The sequence below is a fragment of the Triturus cristatus genome, chromosome 5_1, assembly GCF_964204655.1.
Source record: "Triturus cristatus chromosome 5_1, aTriCri1.1, whole genome shotgun sequence".
NCBI lineage: Eukaryota > Metazoa > Chordata > Amphibia > Caudata > Salamandridae > Triturus > Triturus cristatus.
Window position 1 is genome coordinate 714,211,117 of NC_140587.1, and position 24,846 is coordinate 714,235,962.

The window sequence follows — 24,846 nt, forward strand, 5'->3', positions numbered from 1 at the left end:
AGGAATAAGCTACCCAAATGTTCCTCAATATAAATTGACACCTGAGATAATTGAAGGAGATACTCCCATATTCGAGAAAATGGTTACCTGGGTATTTTGAGAGAAATAATGAGTAGTCCATGTAATTCACCAATTATGGGACTGAAAAAGTCTAATGGAGAATTCATAATAGTACAAGATTTGAAAAAGATAAACCAAATCGTTGTGTCATGTTGTCCTATTGTACAAATTCCATCTGTGATTGTGTATCAGATTCCACATGATGCAGAATGGTATACAGTGATTGATCTGTGTCATGCTTTAGTTTCCATCCCATTGCATCATGACAGTCAGCAAATTTTTGCTTTCCGTTTCGGCGAACGTATTTTGGCATGGTGCCGAATCCCACAGGGGTATACAGAAAGCCCCTCGATATTTAATCAGATATTGAAAAAGTCCTTAGAAGACCTAGAAATGCCTGAGAATTCAGTACTAGTGCAGTATATTGACGACCTACTTGTGGCGTCAAAGACTCGAGAAGCTTTTGTAATGGACACCATAGCATTGCTAAATCACTTGGCAGATGGAGGACTTAAAGTATCCCCATCGAAATTGTAATTTTTCCAGAAGGAAGTACAATATTTAGGCCACAAAATTGAAAAAGGACTGAGGAAGATAACCACAGACAGAATCAGGATAATAAAAGGAATGAGATCCCCAATGACGCAAAGAGAGGTGAGAATGTTTCTTGGAATGGTTGGATATTGTCGTCAATGGATAAGTAACTTTTCCCTGATTGCAAAACCTTTGGTATGCCTGATGAGAAGTGATGTAAAAGATCCCATTGACTTAAATAGAGAAGAGTTGACAGCCTTTAAATAATTGAGAGACAGTTTGTGTGAAGCGCCAGCATTAGGAATGCCTGATTATGACAAAGAATTTCAATTGTATTGCAGTGAGAAAAATGGATGTGCACTTTCTGTATTGATACAGAAACATGGAAAATTGAGAAGACCAATTGCATATTTTTCAGCTATGCTAGACCCTGTAGCTGTAGCGTTGCCAGGTTGTTTGAAAGCAGTAGCTGCTACTTGTAAGAGTCTGGAACAGAGTGAAGGAATTGTGATGGGATATCCTGTGCGAGTGTTTGTACCTCATGATGTGGCAATCCTTTTAACAAGGAGCCGCACTCAGTTCATGACACATAGTCGGCTGACTAAATATGAGAAGGTCATATTAGGTGCAACAAATGTGAGCCTTGCGAGATGCCTGAATGTGAATTCTTCAACATTACTGCCTGATGCTGAGAATGTAGAAGTCAGGGACGAAGTGGATCATGATTGTTTGGATGTACTCGATTTTTGTACCAAACCACGTCCTGATATAAAAGATGTACCTTTGTCAGAGAGTGACTTTGTGATGTTTGTGGATGGGTCATGCTTGAGAACAGACAAAGGAATTCTAAGTGCAGCATATGCAGTATGCACAGTTGCAGCGGTAATGGAAGCATCTTACCTGAAGGGAGTAAAATCAGCCCAGGTAGCTGAACTTGTAGCCTTAACTAGAGCATGCAAGTTGGGAAAGAATGTGAGAGTAACTGTGATAACCAATAGTCAGTATGGCTTCGGTGTTGTGCATGATTTTGGTCAGATTTGGCTGCAGAGAGGATTTTTGACTTCAAGTGGAACTCCTATAAAGAATGCTGAAGTGGTTGGGAAATTGCTTGAAGCGATACAGCTGCCTAAACAATTGGCTGTCGTAAAGTGTGCTGCTCACACGCAAACGGGAGATTACATCGCAGTAGGGAACAAGTACACCAACGATATGGCTCAATATTGGGCTCGAAATCAGAATTCAGTCAACAGGGTGACAGAAAGGGAAATTAATTCTTATCCCCTATTGTTTACTAACATTGTGAGTACATGGGAAGACGTGAGGCAATTGCAGGAAGAAGCAGGAGATGAGGAAATGAGACAATGGGTAAAAGCAAGATGTGCACCAAGAGAAACAGATCATGTGTGGGTCTATCGGGATGGAAGACCAGTCATGCCTGATAGCATGGTGTCTGCCATGGCACGGGTGTATCATGGACAAGCACACATAGGGAGAGACGCAATGGTTAGGTCATTTAAGCAAACATGGTACAATGCAAAACTCAGACTTGTAGCTGAGAGCCTTTGTCAAAGATGCCTTATATGTCAGCAGTTCAATCGTGGAAGGAAAACAGTGGTAAGTCTACGAATGATAGGTCGAGAAGGAGGGCTTTTCACCAGAATGCAGATTGATTTCATTGAAATGCCTCCCTGTAACAGGTTGAGGTATGTTCTAGTAATGGTCTGCTTGTTCTTTAGATGGGTAGAAGCATATCCCATAAGAAGAAGTGATGGAATCACAGTAGCTAAATTACTATTGAGGGAGTTCATCCCCAGATTCGGATTCCCAGTCACAATTGAGTCAGATAGAGGAAAGCATTTCCATAATGAGATCATGAAGTTGATTTGTGAGGCATTGAATGTACAACAGAAACTACATTGTGCCTATCGCCCAGAGGCTTCTGGTGTGGTGGAACAAGTAAATGGCACCATTAAAAACCAATTGGGAAAAATGTGTTTAGCCACAGGTTTGAGATGCCTGATGTCTTGCCTCTAGTACTCATGACTTTTAGATCTATTCCAGATAGGAACACAGGTCTGAGTCCACATGAAATTGTCATGGGAAGAGCAATGCGCCATGTTTTCATACCAGTCAACAAGCTGTTGCCTATAACTGATGACTTGGTGTTGGATTACTGTAAGGGGCTGGCTGACGCCGTGCATTCTGTGTTTCATCAGGTTGGATCAGACTGGGTGAGAATTAAAGTACACAGAAGAAGGAACTGTCTGGTCCCACGTTGGGGAAAACCACGACAAGTGATTTTGACTACAACAACAGCTGTGAAGTGTGCTGGGATAAAGAACTGGATTCATGCTAGTCACACATTGAGAATTCCAAATCCAGTGGATAACAAGGAAGGAGAATATTTTGAAGAGTCAGAAACCAGTTCTGAGTCGGATACTGAGGACGCCAGAACAAGACAAAAACCTGAAAGGGGGGAGTCGGAACCGGATTTGACCATTGCCCCAGAGAACATTCCCTTGAAAAGAAAGTCATAAATCTCAGACATCAGTTCAGATTCAGAAACTGAACAAGCACAAGTACACTGGGGAAAAGAGAAAAGCAGTGAAGAGACAATCAAATAAATTGTTGATAAGGAAGTTCCTGATGGGAAGCTGAGAGAAATTCCACTTGAAATAACAAAGGTAGATGAACAGGTGCCAGATACAGAAAGTGAGGGAACGATTTTTGCGGAAGACCCCCGAGGAGATGTAGGGAATTCAAGCATCCAGTTAGAGGAAGGGACAGTTAGTCAGCAGGAAGATTGTGTGGAAGAAACACGAGGAGGGACAGAAGTAGGGACAATTGAAAAGGTGGTGGAAAGAAAAACGGTTGAAGGTAAAAGTCATGTTGAAACAGAATCAGAAGATAGTGAAGAAGAGATACCAGAAGGTCGAGTCCTGAGAAAGAGAGCATGGAGAGCTGAAAAGAATGATAAAGGAAATAAATCGAAAAGACCAGCAAGAGATGAAGTCTGGCCAAACAAAATAAAGAGATTGAGATATTGACTGAATTTACCAAGAGCAGAACAAGTGAATGAAGTATCTAGTTAAGAAAAATCGAAAAATAAGAAAATAACTACAGCAGAGGACAACAAAAGAACGAGAAAACCTAACCAGAAGTATAAGTCGCCAGAATGGTCGTATGTGGCCCTGCCTGAAATAAAAGAAGTGGCGGATAGCCAAGAAAATCCAGAGGTGACTGTACCAGAAGTGGTTGAGGAAGACGAAGAATCGGAAATCCTGAGAATTATCTTGTCGGATATCGGAGAAGAAACGGATTTTCAGGAAGTTCTGTATCAAGATTATGAAAGAAAAGTGAAAGACGATCAAATGTCAAACTGAACAAGACAAAAAGTGCTGCTAATGGAAAGACAATAAAATACGGGAAAAGACATAACTGATAGAACCAAGTAGGTGCTTACAGCCTTGGGTTAGACAAAACTAGTTGTGAAGTAGAAGAGGCTAAGTCAAAAGACACTGATCATTTAACGAAAATGGCAAACACAGAAAGTAGAAAAGCTAAATGTACATTTCTTAGAAGGTGGTTAAAAATGTGTTGTTGTTGTACAGGATTACTAATGCTTCTATGGAGTGCTTTGGCTTTGATGATCTCATTTAAAGTTACGCTAGATACAATAGAAGGACATAGTGAGAATAAAACTAATGTAGATAAGTTTCAGAAAGTATATCCGACTAAAATAGATAGAAATTATTTACATAAAGACAGGTCTATAAATGATTTCTCTAACAATGTATTTTCAAAACTATTGTACGAATATGTAAAGACAATGGATGTAAGGGATTGTTACGTCTGCATGCAATTGCCTGCATCTGTATCAGAGGGAGTGACCTATCATCACCTTCCAGTAACCTATGGAATAACATGTAGTGTAATAGCTAGTCTGTTTTACAAAATAGATAATATTATTTTTCAGATGTAGATAACATATTTTCACAAGTACCTGCAGTTAACAAATTTAATAAAGTAAAGCCTGCGAAGGTGTTAGGTGAATTTTTCTTAGAAACTAAAGAACTAACATTAGAATATATATTTAGAAATAATTTAACTTGCAGTTTAAAGAAAGAAGAAAATACCTTTTTAGATATGGTTGAAGAAAGGAGATTGAAAATGCAAAGGAAAGCATCTGAAGGAAGAGAGGAAAAGACAGTCGGGGATGTTGAAATGGAAAAACGTTTGAAGGGAGAAGATAGTCCAACTATGGTGCCGATCACGATCCGGTAAAAAATGTCCCCGTACGACTCGTATCGGGTCTTTTTACCGTACGAATCGTACAAGTGCCGTACGAACTGGCAATCACGATTCGCATGGTAAAAAGTCTATACGAACCGCACTGGGAATATTTCCCCACACGTCCTCGGGTCGGAAAATGTGTCCGACACGTCCTCGTACGATTCACCGTACAAACGTGAAAGGTGAACTCCGACCGGGGAATCACGATCCATCCCGGGCGTCCGAATGTACAACCGTATGGTGAAAAGACCGTCCGCACCGAACTCCCATAACAACCATGGAGACGTCCAAACAGGTGCCCGGTACGTGCCGTACCCCCCCCAGCCCCCGTAGGTACGCGCCGACCCCCCCCCAGCCCCCGTAGGTACGCGCCGACCCCCCCCAGCCCCCGTAGGTACGCGCCGACCCCCCCGTGTGTACACCCGTGTACGGTGCGTACCCCCCGTGTACGCTCGAGTCGTACCCCCCCGTGTACGCTCGAGTCGAACCCCCCCGTGTACGCTCGAGTCGGACCCCCCCGTGTACGCTCGAGTCGAACCCCCCCGTGTACGCTCGAGTCGAACCCCCCCGTGTACGCTCGAGTCGGACCCCCCCGTGTACGCTCGAGTCGAACCCCCCCGTGTACGCTCGAGTCGGACCCCCCCGTGTACGCTCGAGTCAAACCCCCCGTGTACGCTCGAGTCGAACCCCCCCCGTGTACGCTCGAGTCGGACCCCCCCCGTGTACGCTCGAGTCGAACCCCCCCGTGTACGCTCGAGTCGGACCCCCCCGTGTACGCTCGAGTCGAACCCCCCCGTGTACGCTCGAGTCGAACCCCCCCGTGTACGCTCGAGTCGAACCCCCCCGTGTACGCTCGAGTCGTACCCCCACCCGTGTATGTACGGTGCGTACCCCCAGCGCTACGCGCTGGGGGTACGCACCGTACATACACGGGTGGGGGTACGACTCGAGCGTACACGGGGGGGTTCGACTCGAGCGTACACGGGGGGGTACGCACCGTACATACACGGGTGGGGGTACGACTCGAGCGTACACGGGGGGGTCCGACTCGAGCGTACACGGGGGGGGTACGCACCGTACATACACGGGTGGGGGTACGACTCGAGCGTACACGGGGGGGTTCGACTCGAGCGTACACGGGGGGGTTCGACTCGAGCGTACACGGGGGGGTTCGACTCGAGCGTACACGGGGGGGTCCGACTCGAGCGTACACGGGGGGGGTTCGACTCGAGCGTACACGGGGGGGTTCGACTCGAGCGTACACGGGGGGGTCCGACTCGAGCGTACACGGGGGGTTCGACTCGAGCGTACACGGGGGGGTACGACTCGAGCGTACACGGGGGGTACGCACCGTACACGGGTGTACACACGGGGGGGTCGGCGCGTACCTACGGGGGCTGGGGGGGGGTCGGCGCGTACCTACGGGGGCTGGGGGGGGGGCGGCGCTTACCGGGCCACCTACTCTGGTCGATTCGCGCCGTACTTCGCTTTTGCGGCACTTTTTGGGTGCCGTGAAAATATTGCCGTCCGGACTGCTGTCGGTTCGAATCGTAATTCCTGGTTCGTGAAACGCTGCCTGAAAGCGTCCCGACGTCACGTCGCAGCATTCCCGGATCACATTCGTATGTATATTTTCGCCGGTCGGTGTTTTTTACGATTCGTACGGAAATGGTGTTTCCGTGCGAATCGTAATTCCATGTTTGTAAAGTTTTACAACCGGGTACGAGTCGGACGGGGAATTCGCTCCGACCGACGGTTCGTACGCGGTTTTTAACGGATCGTAATCGGCACCTATGGCTTTACATTGGCCTCAGAAAGGAAAGTTGTGTATTAGAAGGAATCAAACTGCATATGATAATTAGTTTGTCGGTAACAGTGAATGCCATGATACATATCGAATCATGGGTGGATGGGGATTTAAAGGAGGAAATGATCCAGTTTTTCCTGGGTTATATTTTATCTGCGGGAACAAGGCATATTATCGGTTGCCAGACCATTGGTATGGCACATGTTATGTAGGTCTGCTTTTCCCAAAGATATTCCACATGGGAAGAGGAGAAGATGGTGTACATAAGTTAGGTAGTCTATTAACACGTAGAAAAAGAGAATCTTGGTCAGAAATTGTGGGAGACATTTTTGGAGCATTGATACCAGCAGTGGGAATATCTCTGAATGCACACAAAATTAGAAAACTATCAACAGTAGTGGATCGGTTGTTAACAAGCACCGCTGGAGGGTTTTTATTGGTAAATACTGAAAGGGTTGGCATGCGTGCCATGGTAATGCAAAATCGACTTGCCCTTGAGATAATATTGGCGAAAGAGGGTGGAGTCTGTGGAATGCTGAAACATTGTTGTTCTTACATTCCGGACGAAAGTAAAGATCTGAAGATATACATTAAAAATATAACTGAATTGCATGAGGAAATTGCACCACTGGAGGTTGAAAGTGTTTGGGAAAAGATTGGAAAGAAACTTTTTTCTATTAGAGATTTCTTGTTAAATTTAGATGGTACATTATTAGGTAGGATTCTATTTTCATTAACGTGTGTGATTTTTCTAGTATTAATTTTAAGACTAGGATGTTTATGTTATAAAAGAAAGAAAATACAGAAAAGATTAAACAGAGAAAATTTGAAAAGAAGACAGAATAAGAGACAAGAGAGGGAATTTGAAGAAATAGAATTAGAAGAGATGAAAGATAATATGTATAAAACAGCAAGAAGAGAAGAAATTGGGGAAACAGAAATGTGAACTAATCTAAAGAATTAATTTGGCTTTTCATGACAAATTGATACAAAATTTTAATAGGGGTGATAAAATCACCAAAGGTGGATTGATGGAGCAGGTAGTGCAAAATGTTGTATACCTCCTCTATTCTGCATGAAAAATACTAATTATATAATCTATTAACAATAATATTATGAAATGAGTTTGCATGTATATTAATCAACATTATTAATATTTGAATTACACGTGGGATTTGCATTTTGCATGGCTAAGTAACCTTTATAACTAAAATCTGTACGCATATTAACAATAGTATATGTGGTAATAGAATACTGCATGATATATGTTGCTTTTGTGATGTTGCCGACGAGGAGGACCGCAAGGGTGAATATAATTGCTTTAAATGTCGCTATATGCTAGATAAATACAAGCACATAGAGGGATTAGCAAAGGGTTAACATTAGGATGACCATTTCCATGTATTAATTACTCTTTTGTGTTGGTTTCGCTTAAGTTGGCATTTGGGCCTAAATCAAAGATGGCCGCTGGCACTACACGACGAAGTGGCCACTGTTCCATGAGGCGCGAAGTGCGCTACGCATGCGCGAGAAATCTCCTAAACCTCGTCACGACCTTTGTTCACCATGCACACGGACAAGGCTAGAAAACTGGAGGTCTGCCAAGATAGGAGAACAATCAACCTTACAATAAAACCGGAACAAGCCGACTATTGGACTAACCAATGACCTCACCCCTCGAACTGTACTGAGAACCTTAAACTTGCATTGGACGATCTCAACCAGCCAATCACGACTGGTCTAAAAACTTTAAATTGTATCTTTTTTACTTCATTGTATTATAAAAGGGTAGTAGAATAGAGAGGAAGAGTCAGACTCTTAGCTTTGCTTTTTGCGTCACGTCGTTTTGCGTTGAAAGGCGTTTCCTGAATCTTTGAGGGTCTGGATGCTGCCCGATCAACTGATGACTGTGAACTTTTCCTAAATCTACGGACAATGATAGATGCTTGCATGTCTCTGGTCCTTTGACGATCTTTGGGACTGTAACGTGCTGAGCACAGAACTTTTGAGCTTTGGCTTGTTTTCCGCCAATTTACAACAAAATTATGCAGAGCCAATGAATTAGAGGACTCCAAATAGCCAGATTAGGTAAATATGATGTTCCGCGATTTACTCAAATTTTGATATAAATTTACTAAACTTTAACGAGACAAATGCAAATATAAAACATTATACAATTTTAGATAAACAATTATTGATTAACAAGAAATCACGAGTTGTGAGTTTTTCATTTAAGAGATATATTCTGAAGTCTTAAAATGTGTTTTAGCTGGTTCTAAATCACCATCAACCAATCCAACTAAATTGGTCTGTTCGACCAAGTGGGAGGAGTGCCTTGATGTTTTTAGGATTAAGGATCTGTAGGCGAAGGGCGTTAATGTATATTTTGTAAATAACTTTTCCCTCCCTATAGGTTATAAGGTGTTCCCCTCACATGTCCAGCGTTTGGATCACTTATCCCTCCTGTGTGTGCAGACCAGTGTGGAAGTAGAGCGTGAGTGTTGGTGTTATGGGCCCCACCAATGACTGCATGTGTGAATGAGTTAGTGTGACGTCGGGTCTGTGACGCAGGGAGTGTATTGGTACAGGTTGTTCCCCCTTACCCGGTCTCACGCTGGATCACAACAACCAAACTGTAGCATCGTCAAGTTATCATTGTTATTACAGCATACAAAATACAGGAAAGACTCACATTGTATACACTGATATTATTCAACATGGTATAAATGAGATAAAGTAGATGAGCGAATGGTTGAATGTGTGGTGGTAGTTAGAACTTTCGAGAATCTCTATACAAGGATGTTTTTTTTTCCTGTGAATAGTTTGAATGTTATGCTTACTATAAAGATATTTTTTTTAAATAAAAATATGTTTTTTATATGTATGTGAATTTATATTTTAACTAACAGTAGTTAAAAATATAATTGTGAGAGACTGACTTGCGTGTTTTTGTAGGAATATGAAAATATACCTCTAACAATAGTATTTGTGAGTCATTTATTTTTTGTTTCTTGAACTATCATTTATATGTAGTTCCGTGCAACTCTGTACCCTTTAAATTTAGGGGGTGACTCTTGTTGTTCTCTATTTATTTGGGTTGCGCATGCCACACAACTTGGGTGCCTAGGCTCCTCAGAGGAAATCAAGGTGTTAAATACAGCAGCTAAATTCATGAGGGCAGAAAACGGGTTAACAACAACATAATAATTCAAATTAGATGCATTGGTAAATCGCAACACATAATCAAGTGCTTTGGGCTCCGTTTAGTGTAAAGACCATTAGAGTAAATTTCATTAAAATGGTTTAAATATTTTAAAAATATTTTAAAAAGGTATAGTTTAAAGTTATCTTGAAAAATAAGCATTGGTAAAAACATTCAATGTTAAATACACATACATGGGGACCCTCAATGGCTGATCTCCAAGTAAAGTTGGTTGGATAAAAGTCAGTATTTAGTCCTGCTGAACATTTTTTTCAGACTTCATCTTCAGAGGGAAAACTTGAAGAGGAAGCCCCTGCTTTTGGGTCGGTTCAGCCATGCAAGCAATCTCTCTGATTTCCCACCCTCCATCTGTTGCGTCTTCAGGTATGATTTAAGATCAAGGGTTTGCAGCCTAACCAAGGTCTTGATATTGGAAAGCTGTTTTTGAGAGTCGTGATGAGCCCCAAGCCTATTCTCCATTTCCTTTTCAAATTTCAGTAGTTCCCTCTCTATTTCCCGTCGAGCCCCTATCATCTGCCCCATACAATGGCCCCTAATAGCTTTTTTAAAAGCCTCCCATTCAATCAGGGAGGAGATAGCAGTGCCTTGATTGTTGTGGGAAGATTCAGAAATGGAGGAGTTTAATATTTGTTTGAAGCAGTTATCTTGCAGTATGGCTGGGTCTAGCCGCCAGGTTGGAATGGCCACTAATTCAGGGACAGGCGAGAACGACACCAGCAATGGGCTATGATCTGACAAGGTACGACCTAAGTAATCAGTACTTGTTATTAGTGAGATGAAATGTGTCGAGCAGAGGAACATGTCTAATCTAGTGTCTAAGTGATATAATGGAGAATAAAATGAATTGTCCCTAGTCTGATCATGTTGCAGTTGCCATATGTTAAGTCCCACTGTTCTATCCAGTCTTGGAGTGGCCTCGCATTTGTATTGGCCGTGGCACTGCGTAGTGGTGGGGTATATCTGTCTAATTCTATGTCTACTACGCAATTATAGGCACTGCCCAGTAATATGTCATGTACAGCAATTCCCGGAAGGGTGCCTGAAAGCTTAAGGAGGAACTGCAGCTGGTCTTGGTTAGGAGCATAAACACTGCCCACTGTTATTTACTTGCCCAGCAACCTACCCTAAGCGAACACGTATCGACCCTCAGGGTCTGTCAGGCTCTGTATTACGTCAAAAGGGGTCCCCGGCCTTATCCACACCAACAACCCCCGGGAGTATGCTGAGTACGATGTCGCAAACAGCTGCCTTCTCCACCGTCGGGGGAGCCGCTTCCCTTCTTCCTGTGTTGGGTGGGTCTCCTGAAGCATTACTATCTGTGCTCCCCTACTTTTAATATAGTTATATATGGTGTGGCATTTGGTGGGAGACCCCATGTCTCTAACATTCCAAGATAGAATTGTTGTCCCTCTGGTAGTTACGTTTTGGGTACTGTGTACTATCTGCCACATCTGGGTGAGATCATGACTGGACCCCCGGGTGCTCCTTTTTATGCATAGAACTCCAACTCTCTTACCCAAGGGCAACAGCGCAACCACTAATCGCCCAAACCTGTGAAGAAAACAATTTGTTAAAATAGAATGCTGCGTCTGGACCATCAGGCAAAGCACTCTGGTGGGAGAGGATGAGCGTACAGGTGGGGCACAAGGAATTCATCCCGGACTCAACTTATGGTCTTCTTTAAAGCGGCTGTTCACAGGGGATTCCTCTCACCCTTATCCCTAGAAGACTCTGTGTTCAGTCCCGCATAGTATATCTTCACTCATCCTGTCTATCCTGCGGGCATTATTCTGTGCTCTAATCCGGGTGGCGCTTTAGAGTTCCCTGCCTTACACAGTATCATCTGCACATCTTGGAGTGAGTTTTGACAGGGTAGGGTTATTTTCAACTGAGTCTCCAGACTCCGAAGTTGCATTACTAGATCTGGCTGATGCTCCTGAGTCCTGAACCTGGCTTCGGGGTGAAACAAGTTGCACCACTGTTTGCATTGCTGCCTGCCTGTCCTGTTCAGTTTGTGACGTCGTGGGTTTTAATAGTTGTGGTTTCCTCCGTGGCTGTCGCAACCTCTTCCTGCCTGGTTATTGTCGCTCTTCTGCTCTGTTTTCTCTGAGTTAGTGGAGTGCCAGCCTTGTAAACCTCCAACAATGAACAGACTTGGTCAGGGGTGTCACAGAAATGAGTAGTCTCAACCAGGATAATCTTAAGTTTAGCAGGAAATATCAACGAGTACTGTACTCCTGCTTCCCGGAGGACTCTCTTGGCTTCCAAAAAAGACGTTAGTTGTGCCTGAACCCTGGCTGTGAAATCGGTAAACACCAGCACTTTACTGTTGCCTATCACCCTTAGGTTATGCTTACGGGGGTGTTGCAGTATCGTGTCTCATCTCTATAATTTAGGAGTTTGGCAATCACTAGATGGGGAGGTATTTCCAGAGCTGGTGGGCGAGCCGGTACTCTGTGTGCCCTCTCAAGAGCGAAGAATTGGGTGAGATGGTCTGGAGCCACCACTGAATGCAGCCAATTTTCCAAGTATTCCACAATATTTGACCCTTTTGCGTTTTCAGAACCTCCTATAAGTCTAATATTGTTTCTACGGCTGCGGCCTTCAGCATCTTTGGCTCTGCACTCCAGGATCATCACTCTTGAAGGGAGCTCATCTAGCCTGGATGCGTGTACTTTTTGCTCCAGTTGCAGCTCAGTGATAGCAGTCTCCACCACCCGTACTCTGTATGAGTTTGTGGTTTTCAGCCTGTAGGAGACCCAGGCCTACTGAGACCGCCCCAATGTCCTGCTGCAAGGTTGGTTTGATATTGGCAATGGCCGCCAAGACTCTATCTAGGTCAGAGTGTAGGGAGTCATCTTCTTCAGTGGTCTCTTCTCGTCCTTTGTCCTGTGGTACAGGAGAGGACTCCTTGGTGGCAGGTTGGGTGCCTCCAGTCTTCTGCTTCAGTTTAGACATTGTGGAGCTGATCCAATGTCTGGGGCTTCTCTTCAGACCGAAGTGGTTCAGCAAGAGGAGAGAAGGGGAGGGGGCACCTGTTCCATGTACCTTACTTTTTCCGGAAGCACAACCAGTGAGTCGTGGCCAAGCTTAAGGTAAGACTGGAGGACTCATTTATTTGGTCTCCCCTATGTTGCTTTTGTCATTATCTACAGATTCGTATTGTCCTCTCCATTTGATTACTTGCACTTGGCTCCCTGGTTAGGTCTGGGGAGAACCAGGTCGGTGGTATATCGTCTTGGGAGGCCCAGGTCAAGGCCTTATTCCATTGTTATATGGTCTCAACCAGAAACGCTACGTCGTATTTAAGTGTTTGGTACTGACTGGGGGGGGTATGCTTGAATCAACGTCTGCAAGACTAAGGCTCCGAAATTGCTGCTCTTTTCAGCTACCAGTCTCCTTAGTATGTCCAATTATATCTCCTCTCTCAGTTCCTGCCCCACCAAGTCTTTGGCCTCAGCTGGCACCCCAGAGGCCCACGCAGGGGACAGGGCCGGACCCCCAAGAGGTTTCTGCAGATAACACTGTATTCCAGCAGCTCCACCACAATCACTGTGCCAAGGGCCTCTGGTCTTATGGGACACAGTGCAGATATTGGGGGTAAGAGGGGTGAGGCAATCCTTTTCGCTATAGACCGCTGTGGCTCCTTTCCAGCGTGCCCCCCGTGACTCATCTGGGGCCCCTGCACTCCTTCGCAGGCGCAGTCCGCCCGGACTATCTGGGTTGCGATCCTTGCTGCAGAGCGGCACCTGCAGGCCGATCGCTAGTGTGCTCCCCTGTTGCTCAAGGCCAGTGTCAGCCTGGCAGTTGTCCCAGCGCGAGTAACTCTTCTGAGCTCTTCAACCCCCCCAGGAACAAAGCGCAAGGCCCGGTGGTCCCAAGGGCTCCTGTTGCTCAAATAGGAAAGATTCAATCCTGCTGGAGACCCATGCATACATGCCAACATTTCAGAAGAGCAAAGTGGGAGATTCTTTAAAAAAAATCGGGAGAATGGGGCCTTGAATCGGGTTACTGTCATGTATGGGCCTTGGAAGTGTGCTGCTGCAGGATCGGACATTTGAAACGCAAATGCACGTTTTTTTCTTACCTTTCAGAAGCATTGAGCGCAGTGGCAGGCAGAGAGAGAGTTATGCAAGTGTTCTGCACTCACTGGCCTGGCAGGTTGCTGGCAGTGTATATACCAACCCCCCCTCCCTCCCCCGCACCTGTGTGGCAGCCCGGGCACACACACAGCCGCCCCCAGTACTTCTCAGGTCTTTAAAACACCATTCACTTGTTAATGAGGCTTTGTTGGTTTTTCACCCCTTCTAGAGCCCCCGCGTCGCCACTCTGACTATTGCTGGAAGAATTAGCAGGTTACACAATACCAAGCCCTGTCTGCTGAAACCCCGAGGAATCGGGTTTTTGCTTGCAGGAATCGGGAGGCGGGAGACTAGCCTTGAAATCGGTAGTCTCCCGCCTGAATCGAGAGGGTTGGCATGCATGCCCATGCCTCCCGCGCAGCTCAGCACACTCACCGGGTCATTGGCTCTACTACTATTGACATGGGCACAGCGTTAGTCCGCGAGTGCTGTCTCAGCTTATTTCCCCGGCTCCGCTCTCAATCCCCGCTGCCATGTGGGCTGGCGATGTTCATCCGTGTCTCTCACTGCCAGCCCAACCAGTATTACCGCCTGCGTCACAGCTACGATGCGGCAGGCCTGATTGCTCCGTCCCTGCTCTTCTGTGCTCACAGGGAGTCGAATTCAACTCATCCGCCTCAAATTTTGCCGACGCTGGCCATGCACTTTGTACCGGAGTCAGAGGTGCACCTCGATGGAGTACGTACTTTTCAGGCTGTTTGCCACCTCGGGACTGTGTCTGTGCGGGGTCTCACTCTTCTGCTTCTGCTTGGCTCGCCGGCGCTTTCTCGAGCAAGCACAGCATGTCGCTACTCCCCCATGCCACAGCGAGGCAGGGGGGTCCCCAAACAGGACGATTAGGTGGTAAATGCCGCTGTAAGCACAGGATCACATAAGGGCTGGGACGGAGCTCAGTGCACACATGCCCACCATGCTTGTTGTTTTGGCCCGAAAATGACTGACTTAATAGAGGATCCTACCAAGGATGAATTCTGATGGACATGTTAAGAAGGCTGGCCAATACTAGAGTCAAAAGGTTTGTGAGGACTCTTGGAGAACACCTGAATCCAAATGGGAATAGCCCAAATTATCAACGAAGATCTCTCAACTCTGATGCGAGTCTCTGATAGGGAAGTGTAAATATGTATCATGCAGATCTATCTTCAACAAGAAATCTCTTTTTGAGATTAATGAATCACAGGCTTCAGGCTATTCTTCTTGAAATGTTACATTACAATAAACGTGTTCACCACCTTGAAATCTATCACCAGCCTTTAACCCCTTTGATGACTTCTTCACAAGAAAGACTATTATTCACCACCCTAAGCTCTTTGCTGGATTGGTACAGAGAGGATGGCCTTCTTTAGTATCAGAAAAGTGATACTTTCTTATAAGGCCTTCTGCTTCGGTGGATTCATGGGCCAGGGACTGTGGATGATATTAGACCTTGTATGAATTGAACAGAAGTCTATTTCATTGCTCTTTAAAAAATCTCTACGAACCACGTCTGAAACTAGATTGCACTACTGGCCCTGAAACAAGGATAAAGAACCTCTAACTGGCTCCGAAGGAACTCTCATCCTGGCATAGTCTGGAAAGAGGCTTCAGATTCCTCTTATTGGGTTGAAACTGGGGCCAGGTGAAGACAAATTCTGGTCTTCTTCAACAACCTATTTCAAATTATTTCTTCTTACTCTCAAAAGACCTGGATTTATATTGAAAATATTTCATGTGTTTTTGATTTTTGAAAGGCTTGTGGACGACAAATTCTAATTCCTCTAAAAAATGTCTGCTGCCTCGAAAAAGGCATCCTAGAAAACAGATCTTCTGTGAGGTATATGCCTTGCTCCCTCTGAGATTCAAACGCCTTTGGGACACCACTACATCACTAAAGCTAAAGCTGAGGCTCCTGAGCTATTGAAAGCAATCCCCAACAACATTTGGCCTGAACCTCCCTGTGAGCCAAGAGCTTAAAATTGTTTTTTAATTACTGGATGCCAGCAGCCTAAACCCTTCATCAGCTCTTTTGAAGGCACCCTCTGTCTTCTTATCTAAAGGGTCCGACATTGCTCTGTCCTGTCTCATAAGAATGGTCTGACTTGATAAGTCTGCTAAAAGAATATCAATCATTGAAGAAGATCCAGATCGCCTGTCAGCAAAGGAGGGAGTCTTCCCCTAAAACAAGGAACTGTAGATCTATTGGCTTCCCTTAATTCTCTTTTAAAAATTCACTGAATTGCTGCGATAATAAAAAAACAGCAGTTGAAGGTCTAAAGAATTGATTAAATCACTCTGCACTGGTACTCTGATGTTTTTATCTTGAAGGCAACTGCAAGTTAGAGGACAAATAGGAGCTCGCCAGCTTTAGCTCCTCTTTGGGAATATATTTTCCCCTTGGAGAAGAGGAAGCCTCAGGAAATCCTAAATCCTTACCATAATCTGAAGAATTGCATGAGGAAAACACTAAAGAAGGTCAAAATATTGACACTAAGGAATGATCAGAATCATCAGTTGAGTCGGCATGAAGGGGAGAAGTAATATCGCTCTGCTTGTTCTATCAATCTGAGAGATATTTCATCATGACTTGAAAAGATGTTCTTGATGTCAAGGGAGAATGAACAGACCTATGGCAACTTCTCTTGACCCCAGGGTCATACTGTCTCCTGGGGAAAGAGGGAGGAGATGAATGATGCTTTTTTCTGCAAATGCGTCCCCATGTCTCCTGTTTAAAGACCAGGAGCAAAGTGCAAAAGGGCCAGAAGACAGACCAAATAAATGGGACGGAATGGTCCTTTTAAGGAGGATCTCAACAATGCTTGTACCTCACAATCTCTTACAAACCAGTATATGAAAACATAAGGTTAGAAGTTCCATGTCATTAGTATTTCAACAGTAAGAAATTCTGCCTTTTATACACATTTTCCATATTTTTAAACAAAAATAGTCAACGCAGGAAGAAGCCAAACAAACAGTACAATAAGGAAGGAGCCCTGGGTGGGGTTCCCAGGCATACAATGGAAAAAAGGAGCAAGCCATCATGAAGGGTAAATAGCTGCAAAAACATTTTAATTTCTTAATTACTGACAAATATGGCAATACAATACTTTGAAAAACCCCTTGTGAGGTTGCTGCTGAAGCGCACCCTTAATGTTGCCCCACAATAGTAACAAGCATTTGCAATGCAAGAGGTCTCACATTTACAAGAGTTTGAGCTATTGGCAATGTAAATGACAATGCCTTTTATTAAGTTGTTGCTTTTAAAACAGATAAATAAAAGGCTTTCTCATTTACAATGCCAGTATCTTAAACTCTCGCAAATGCTTGACCTATTGCATTGCAAATGCGTTCGGTGCCATGCTATAAAGATATTTTTTTAAATGTCAGGCAAGAGCGTTTCCTGCCTGCACACAGCAGCTAGGACAAAGCTAATTAAGAAAATAGTGCTCAGAGGCTGTAATTAAAACCTACCGAGTAACAACACATGTAGCAGGGGGTGTTCTCATAGGAGGTTACAAAATGAAACAAGGCGGTACTAAGGATGGACTACTAAGCCTATTGACCGATGAAAAACCACAGTTTACAGTGGACAATGCCACAAGTCAATGAAAAATATGGGTGGAGAGTGGGCAGAGCTTCAAGTCCATACCTGAATACAGCATGCCTCACACAGCAGCGCATGCGCTGCCTAGGGTCGACCAAAAAACAGACAAGCACTGTTTCTTGAGGCGATAGGCAAGGAAGGGCCTCTAAACCACTCAATCTTCTGTCTGGGTATTCAAAGTAAACATTAAAAGGTGGACCTACACTTTATAAGTGTGCCAAAGCTGTGATGCACTTACCTACTTTTTACTTGCATATTAAGTGGGCCAATACACTGCTGTAACATCTCCAAGGTGGCCAATGCAGTGCTTCAGAGACTTGAGTAGTGTCAAAGTTCTAAGTGGTCTGATGCACGGTACTCAGACAGTGTCAAATGTGTTAGTGGGCCGAAACATAGCTCCAATATTCGGACAGTATCATACTTGGTGTGCTTGATTCTAAATTCAGTATGCATAAATATTAAAAACAGGCGGCTTGCACCACCGCACTGATCACGTGGGCCATGCACGTCCCTTAAATAAATGATATATGAACAAAAGAAAATACACCCCTGCAGCATTCTCTGACGTAGACAAAAAGCAGCCCAAACAGGGCCAGATCCTCCGTTAAAGCAGAGGAGCATCGCCCCACTAACAGAATTGTCCACAGAAATGGAAAAATAAAATGGTAATAAAGGTAATTTGTTACTATTTCATTTTTTAAAACCCTGTCCCGGGGGTAGGGCTTTCTACTGCTGCCACTCAGGCAGCAGCAGAAAGCAATAATATATACGGCACTTAAAGTTTAAAGCTCACGTGTCTTTGTGGCCGGCCGTCTTGTGACTGCCAGCCATACATGTGCAGTGTAAACCTCTCTAACTCAGCTGTCTAATAGAGCTGAGTTATAGACTTCATAGGGACCCAGTGCCCTCTGGAGCAGAAAACGAGACCGCTCACTCCAATCCTGATGCTGCTTTCATGCTGCATGAAAGCAGCACCAGGATTGGTTACTGCAGTTTTCTGGTCCTGTGTTGGATCCAGCCTGCCTGGATCCGAGTGAGCAGGACGTCGAGCCAGGATTGAAGGTAAGTGTATTTTTTTTTATTTATTTATAACTTTTATTTTTTCCCTCCCACCCCACTACACTCCTTACATGCAAGCCGCCTCTGAGCCCACAGAACATGGGTATCAGCAAAACACAGAAAGTCATGTTCCTCGGAGTTCATTTTATGTTGGATATATGTTTCCTTTATAAGGTCTTAAAAAGTTGAAATGAACTTGGATTGGCAGTGCCGGGAGCTGTAACTGTGCCTTCAACTCATTTTTTGTAAGAAATGGGATGAGGAGATAATGTGTATTCAATGTGTGCATCAGTGACAGCGAGAAAAAACTGATTCTGAAAAGTGACTGTGGTTAGTCCAATCCATTGTGTGCTGCAATTAATGAATATTTTTAGTCTTATGGTGAATGACTCCTCAAGGACTGCACGAGATGATTCACAGAGGCTGGGAACATGTTGAACAAAGGGCCAATATTTCAGTTACTTTCAAAGCATCTCTGAGTTCTCCTGGAGATATCCACCAGTAGTAGATTTTCAGCAGTACTCACATGCAAATTTATGCATCAAGAATTTCTACTAGGAGCAAATTACTGCATGCAAAATGTATGTACATTGACATGGCTTATTCAAGGGTGCATCACAGAGAAAATGTAAAACGTCATAGTGAAACCCATTTCCCTACTTCCACAAAACAATTAATTGTGTTTTCTTCCTACTCCCACCCTGGGAAGACATTTACTCCTGCCCTGGGTAGGAATACATGTACAAGCGTTGAAAACTTATTTGCAAGGGCCATATGATTGCCCTTAAATTTACGAGGTTTAGGGAAGGGGCTATTCAGCACCCTGAAACCTTCTTTAACCCTATATATGCAATTGTAGACATTTCAACACAAACCTGGCAGAATATTCATTGTTTCAAATCTGATTTTCAAGAGTAAATGTGCTCCAATCGCTCTGGATCAGCGTTTTGATTCTGCCCTCGCAAATGCACTTAGTTGTGCACCTACGTATAAGTTAGGTGTACACACACCTTCGTGAGTCGGTCGTTAAGTAGGATTTATATGACTAGTAATAGAATGATACCATATTGATGTACAATTGCCTCATAGTTTTGCCTCTTTCTTGCACTAATCGAGTCCTTTCTCTGTTTTTGTTTCCGGGAAGCTGAGCATTGCGGTCTGCGTTGGATTCTTCTCTGCCTGGAGTCCGTATGCCATCATCTCTATGTGGGCAGCCTTCGGATCGATAGACTCCCTTCACCCACTTGCATTTGCCGTGCCAGCTGTCTTTGCAAAGTCCTCTACACTCTACAACCCTGCCATTTATCTCCTGCTGAAGCCCAATTTCAGAAAAACCATTGCCAAAGACGTTTCAACTCTTCAACAGTTATGCATGAGGACATGTTGTTGCCTCAAAGTCTTACAGCGCTGCACCTACAGGACAGTTCTCAAGATCAATTTGCAGTCCTTCAGGATTAGAAACGAGTCCAGTACGAACTCAGTCCAGACAATAAAGGGCTGCAGCTCCTACTTCCCTTGTGAAAAATGCAATGACACCTTCGAATGCTTTAGAAACTATCCTAAATGTTGCCACAATGGGATAAAGACGGTGCAGTGCCCGCCACCAGAAAATATATCGATTGAGACCCATCAGAAAACAAAAAAGAAGGCCAGTGCCAAGAAGTCTGTAAGAGTAGTCGTGAGAGGACAGAAAAGCAACGAAAACGACAACCTGGAAGTCACCTTAGAGATGATGCCAACAAACAATCAATTTAGTGACTACTAGGGTGTTGTTTTAAGCATCTTTAGTTCACTTTGTTGTAAGAAAGGACGCAGACACACAAATATTCCACTGTAAACAAGAAAAAAGTATGTGCAGTGTTGCTGGCAGTTTTGTATATTTTTGTCATGCGGGTGATTCAATTGGTTCTCTCAGTATTTCCTAATTTGTTCAGGATGTTCATGTTTTCATACTCTCCAAGCCAAGGGCTGCTAAATGTGGTTTCAACTATATTTGCCATATTAGCATTCTTTTATTCTCTATCGAGGTCACTGAAAGCAAATGCCATCAACTATTCCTCCCTTGCCCATATTTATTGTACGTTTGATATAAATTGTATAACTAGATTTCAGGTCACTGTTTGCAGGCCACCACCTACATTATGTTAAACCTTGTCAGAATTTTAACTTACAAGAACAGTAGGTCAATAGTGCATATAAGTCAGCAGATGTCTATTCCCATTTCTGAAATGATTCCTTCTTTGGCGCTGTACTCTGTTCCTTCCTAGAACATCTTTCAGCTCTTACCTGGGAGAATGCACGTGTGTGTCTTTTTGTCCTCTCATCTGCATTCTCAGGTATTTTCTCAGGGCTTCCGCGTTCTCCCTGATGTTCCGTTTTCTCTCAGGTTCTCTGTCACTCTCAGGTCCACCTTCCCTCTCAGGCTTCTCCTTCACATGGAGGTAACTGCTAAAGCTCCTCTTCCAGGATCACCACCCCAAGAGGTTAAGTCTTCAAAGATGGCACACATTGTATTGGATGCCTAACCTATATGACTATGTTGTCATTTCTTTTGACATTCCAGAGTTGTAATCTTGCAAAAAGGGCCTGGCTATGTAGGCCAATGTGATAATGCAGAATAGGAAATTAAATACTTTACGATGATGTGATTATGAAAAATCCATTATGAATTTTGTTTATTTTATCCTGCATTGACTCGTTATGACGAAAATCTTAGGAAGGAAGTGAGAATGAAGGGAAATCCCTAACAACAGCTGTAATTCTAACATTAACTTTTCTGCTAACTGCTAATCCAATCCAATCCAAACCAACTTTATTCGACCTTTTTTGTTCAGATCATAAAAGTACATAACATTTCATGCGACAAAACTTTTAAAATACAGCTTTTAAAATAGAACCAATCACAATTCCAATTCTTTCCTTAAACAAGCCCCCCTTGAAGCAAATTTATAAGGAATTTCCATATAAAACACATTCAAGGAATGACATTAAGTTAAAAAAGTTACTTTGTCTAAGATTTTGTACAAATATATATTTTACATTTTAAAAGAGTAAAAAAACTGATCAAATAAAGGGTCCTCATAATTAATTAATGCACTGCGTATTTCCTTTTACGCATACATGCCCATAAAACAGAGGTGACCGCAAAGCAGGCAAATGGGTTCGGGAGCAATTTAAAAAATTTAATGCAACCCGGCACTGATGAAATTTATGATTCTTTAAAATTGATACAATGAATGACTTTCTTTCTTGAGTATGCATGCTACAAAAAAGTACTAAGTGCAAATAGTGCGAATAGATTCAGTAATGTAAGGAATGGCTGATTCTATCTGAGTGATATAGTTTGAGTACGATTGTGGAAGGGAGATTAGAGATTTCAAGAATTTATTTTCGGCTATGTGTAAAGGTACAATGGGGGCCATGCCCTATTCACCTGCCCCACATGTCGCTATACTTCTATCCATAGCCATTACTCTTCCTTCCACCAGCTGAGTCCAAGATTGATTCTTATCAAAGAGGACCCCGAAATATGAAAAAGAGTTTACCACCTCGATTTTTTTCGAGTCCATGTGAAAACGTGGTAGTTTACCTTTTTTCCTTGCTCCTGCGATTAATATAAATGACTTTGTTTGGTTAACCTTTACGTCAGCGTATTCATAAAAGCCGCATATGCTGTTATCAGGCGCTGGAGACCCACACCAGTTCTGGGAAGGAGTACGGCATCATCGGTGTATGCCAAAATAGGGAGCCAATAGGAATCAAACACGGGAACATCCAGGGATGCGCCCATCATTGCATCCTCCACACCATTTCTATAGATAGAAAATAGAAATGGTGCGAGGACGCAACCTTGCCTAACCCCTCTTAAGATCTTAAAGGGGCGGGTACGCTCTCCATTCCTCCCATATCGAACAGATGCAGAGGCATCAGAGTACAGTTGGCGGATGAGGTCAATTAGGGGCTGGTCCATTTCCATCTCTAACATAATGTCCCAGAGCTTCAGGTGGGAATTTCAGTCAAATGCTGCCGTTAGATCCATAATGGCTAAGTGTAGTTTCCCACCCTTAACCCTCACATATTTATCCATAATAAGGGAGAGGTTCAGGCACTGATCGACAGTGCCCTTCCCCTATTGAAAACCATACTGGGTCTGCATTAAAAGATTCTTGTCTCGTGCCCAGGATTCAAGCCTAGACCAAAGAGGACGACCCATAGGTTTGGCAGTAGTGTCAATGAGGGAGATGGGTCTGTAATTTTTAGGATTACCCTTATTTCCCTTTTTGAAAATTGGGACAATTAAGCTTGTCTTCAACGATGGCGGGGGACCCAGTAGCGCTATCTTGTTAAAAACATTTGTCAGCAAGGAGTCCCAAAGATCTTGATCCGTTTAAAAAAATTCTATTGGGACCCCATCCAGGCCTGGCGCTTTCCCCTTAGTACAGGCCTCTAAACCACACTTTACCTCCAATAAGGTAAAATCTAGATATACTTGTGAGTTAGGGCCTAATGTGTTGGGAGGACTGGGTGAGAAGAGGTGAGGGAACAGATGCTTGTGTAGTGTGCCACCCAATCATCTTCCACTATTTGTAAGTCTAGGACAGGATCTCCTTGGATCTGAAAATAAGGATCATTAATTATGTCCCAAAACTCTACCATTCCCTGATTCTGAAGCCTCCTCTAAACTAGCCCATATTTCCTCCCTCCTTGCCCTCTCCCTAGACTTTCTTGCAGCTTTATAGTCTCTACGTAAGGAGGCAATTAGTATTACGCCCCTAGGCTGTGTCTTTAATGCTGTTACTAGAGCCTTTCTGGATTTCATACAGGGGGAATTGAACCAACCATTGGCCATTTTGGGTCTATCTGGCTAATACTGTGTTAATGCATCTTTTATATCATCCAATATGTTTGTAAAACCAAGTAATGTTTCATTGGGAGAGCAACTTAGATCCAAAAATGTTTCAATACTGGCTAACGAGTTTCTGACCGTTTCAAGCAGGGTTTTAGCACTATCAATTTTGTTCCACTTTAATTGTTATCCGTTTTTCCTTGCTATTAAAGGTGGGGCTATTTCCTGGTGCCTAGGGAGTTCTCTAGGGGCACAGCTGATCTCACAAGTTAAAATAGCGTAATCACTGAAAGATGTAAATTGGGTATTCGCATGTGTACAACTCTCATTAAGATGGTTTGAGATCAAAAAGAAATCTATAGTTGTCTCATTATCGGAACATCGAAATGTTTTAGGTAGGGATTCAGTGGTAGAAGAAAACTTAGTCACAATCACCATGTCCCTTACCGAGAGTGTCCGATTCAAGCTGTTACCATAGGTGGTGTGAGAGAAGTGGTGGAGCGGGTTACCCATGAGATCAGTAATACCACATTCTTTCTCAGAGCTGCATTTACAGGGGTGAGTATTAAAATCCCCCAACCAGATAACATTTGTGGGTTCTTTAAGCCTTTGTATTTTTAGAATAACATCCAATTCCTTATTTACCTCATCTACAGTCGAGTGGAAATTGGGCCCAAAATTGTTGTTATAATAATTTATTAGAAGACAGGACTCTAATTTAGGCATTGCGAGGATAAGGATATGGAAGAAGAAGGAGTTTTCTATAAACTTTTTTATCTTCAGGTCCGATGTATTTAGGATCAGTGTTAGCAAGCACTCCTTTGCCCTCCCTGATGGCAGTGGAGCTGCCCTTGTTTGGAAAGAGCGATGGCCATTGATAAAAATGGAGTCCGTAGCCCAGGTTTCCTGGACAGAGATTAGGTTACATTCCTGCCACGTTTTTGCCCATTGATCGTTGCCCACTTTATTTGCTATACCCGCCACATTCCAGGGTAATAATAGAAGTGAGCTAGACTGCCCCATCTCCTGATTAGAAAGCCAAGGGGGAATCACTAATTTCGGTCAATAGAGTTTCTGATAAAAGCGGCCTAGGAGGTTCGCTAATTTCAGTTAATACAATTTGTGGTGAAAGGGGACCCTTAGGTAGAGGTAGAGATAGTCAATCGCAGAGGTCCATGCCTAAAAGGGTGCAAATCTGTTTGCTAGACGTAAGCCTGGATTTCCCAATGGGGTGACACTTGTATAAACCTCTCTATGAGGCCGCTATGAGTTTACGCCCGTTTGAACCCCCCAGGAGGGAGG

General features: G+C 43.7%; 1 protein-coding gene across 3 annotated transcripts in view; it reads left to right on the forward strand.

Annotated features, from left to right (window-relative positions):
* LOC146831401 (opsin-5-like) overlaps positions 1 to 21,655 on the forward strand; it is a 1,129,512-nt gene extending 1,107,857 nt beyond the window's left edge. For 2 of the 3 annotated variants that reach the window (XM_085605702.1, XM_085605701.1), the window contains exon 7: positions 19,843 to 21,655. In XM_085605702.1, coding sequence (XP_085461828.1) covers positions 19,843 to 20,463 — 621 coding nt within the window. In that variant the 3' untranslated portion in view covers positions 20,464 to 21,655. Of the gene's footprint in view, positions 1 to 10,172; positions 10,281 to 19,842 lie in introns of all 3 variants that reach the window. The other variant, XM_085605703.1, reaches the window with a different exon arrangement.
* The last annotated feature ends 3,191 nt before the right edge of the window (positions 21,656 to 24,846 follow it).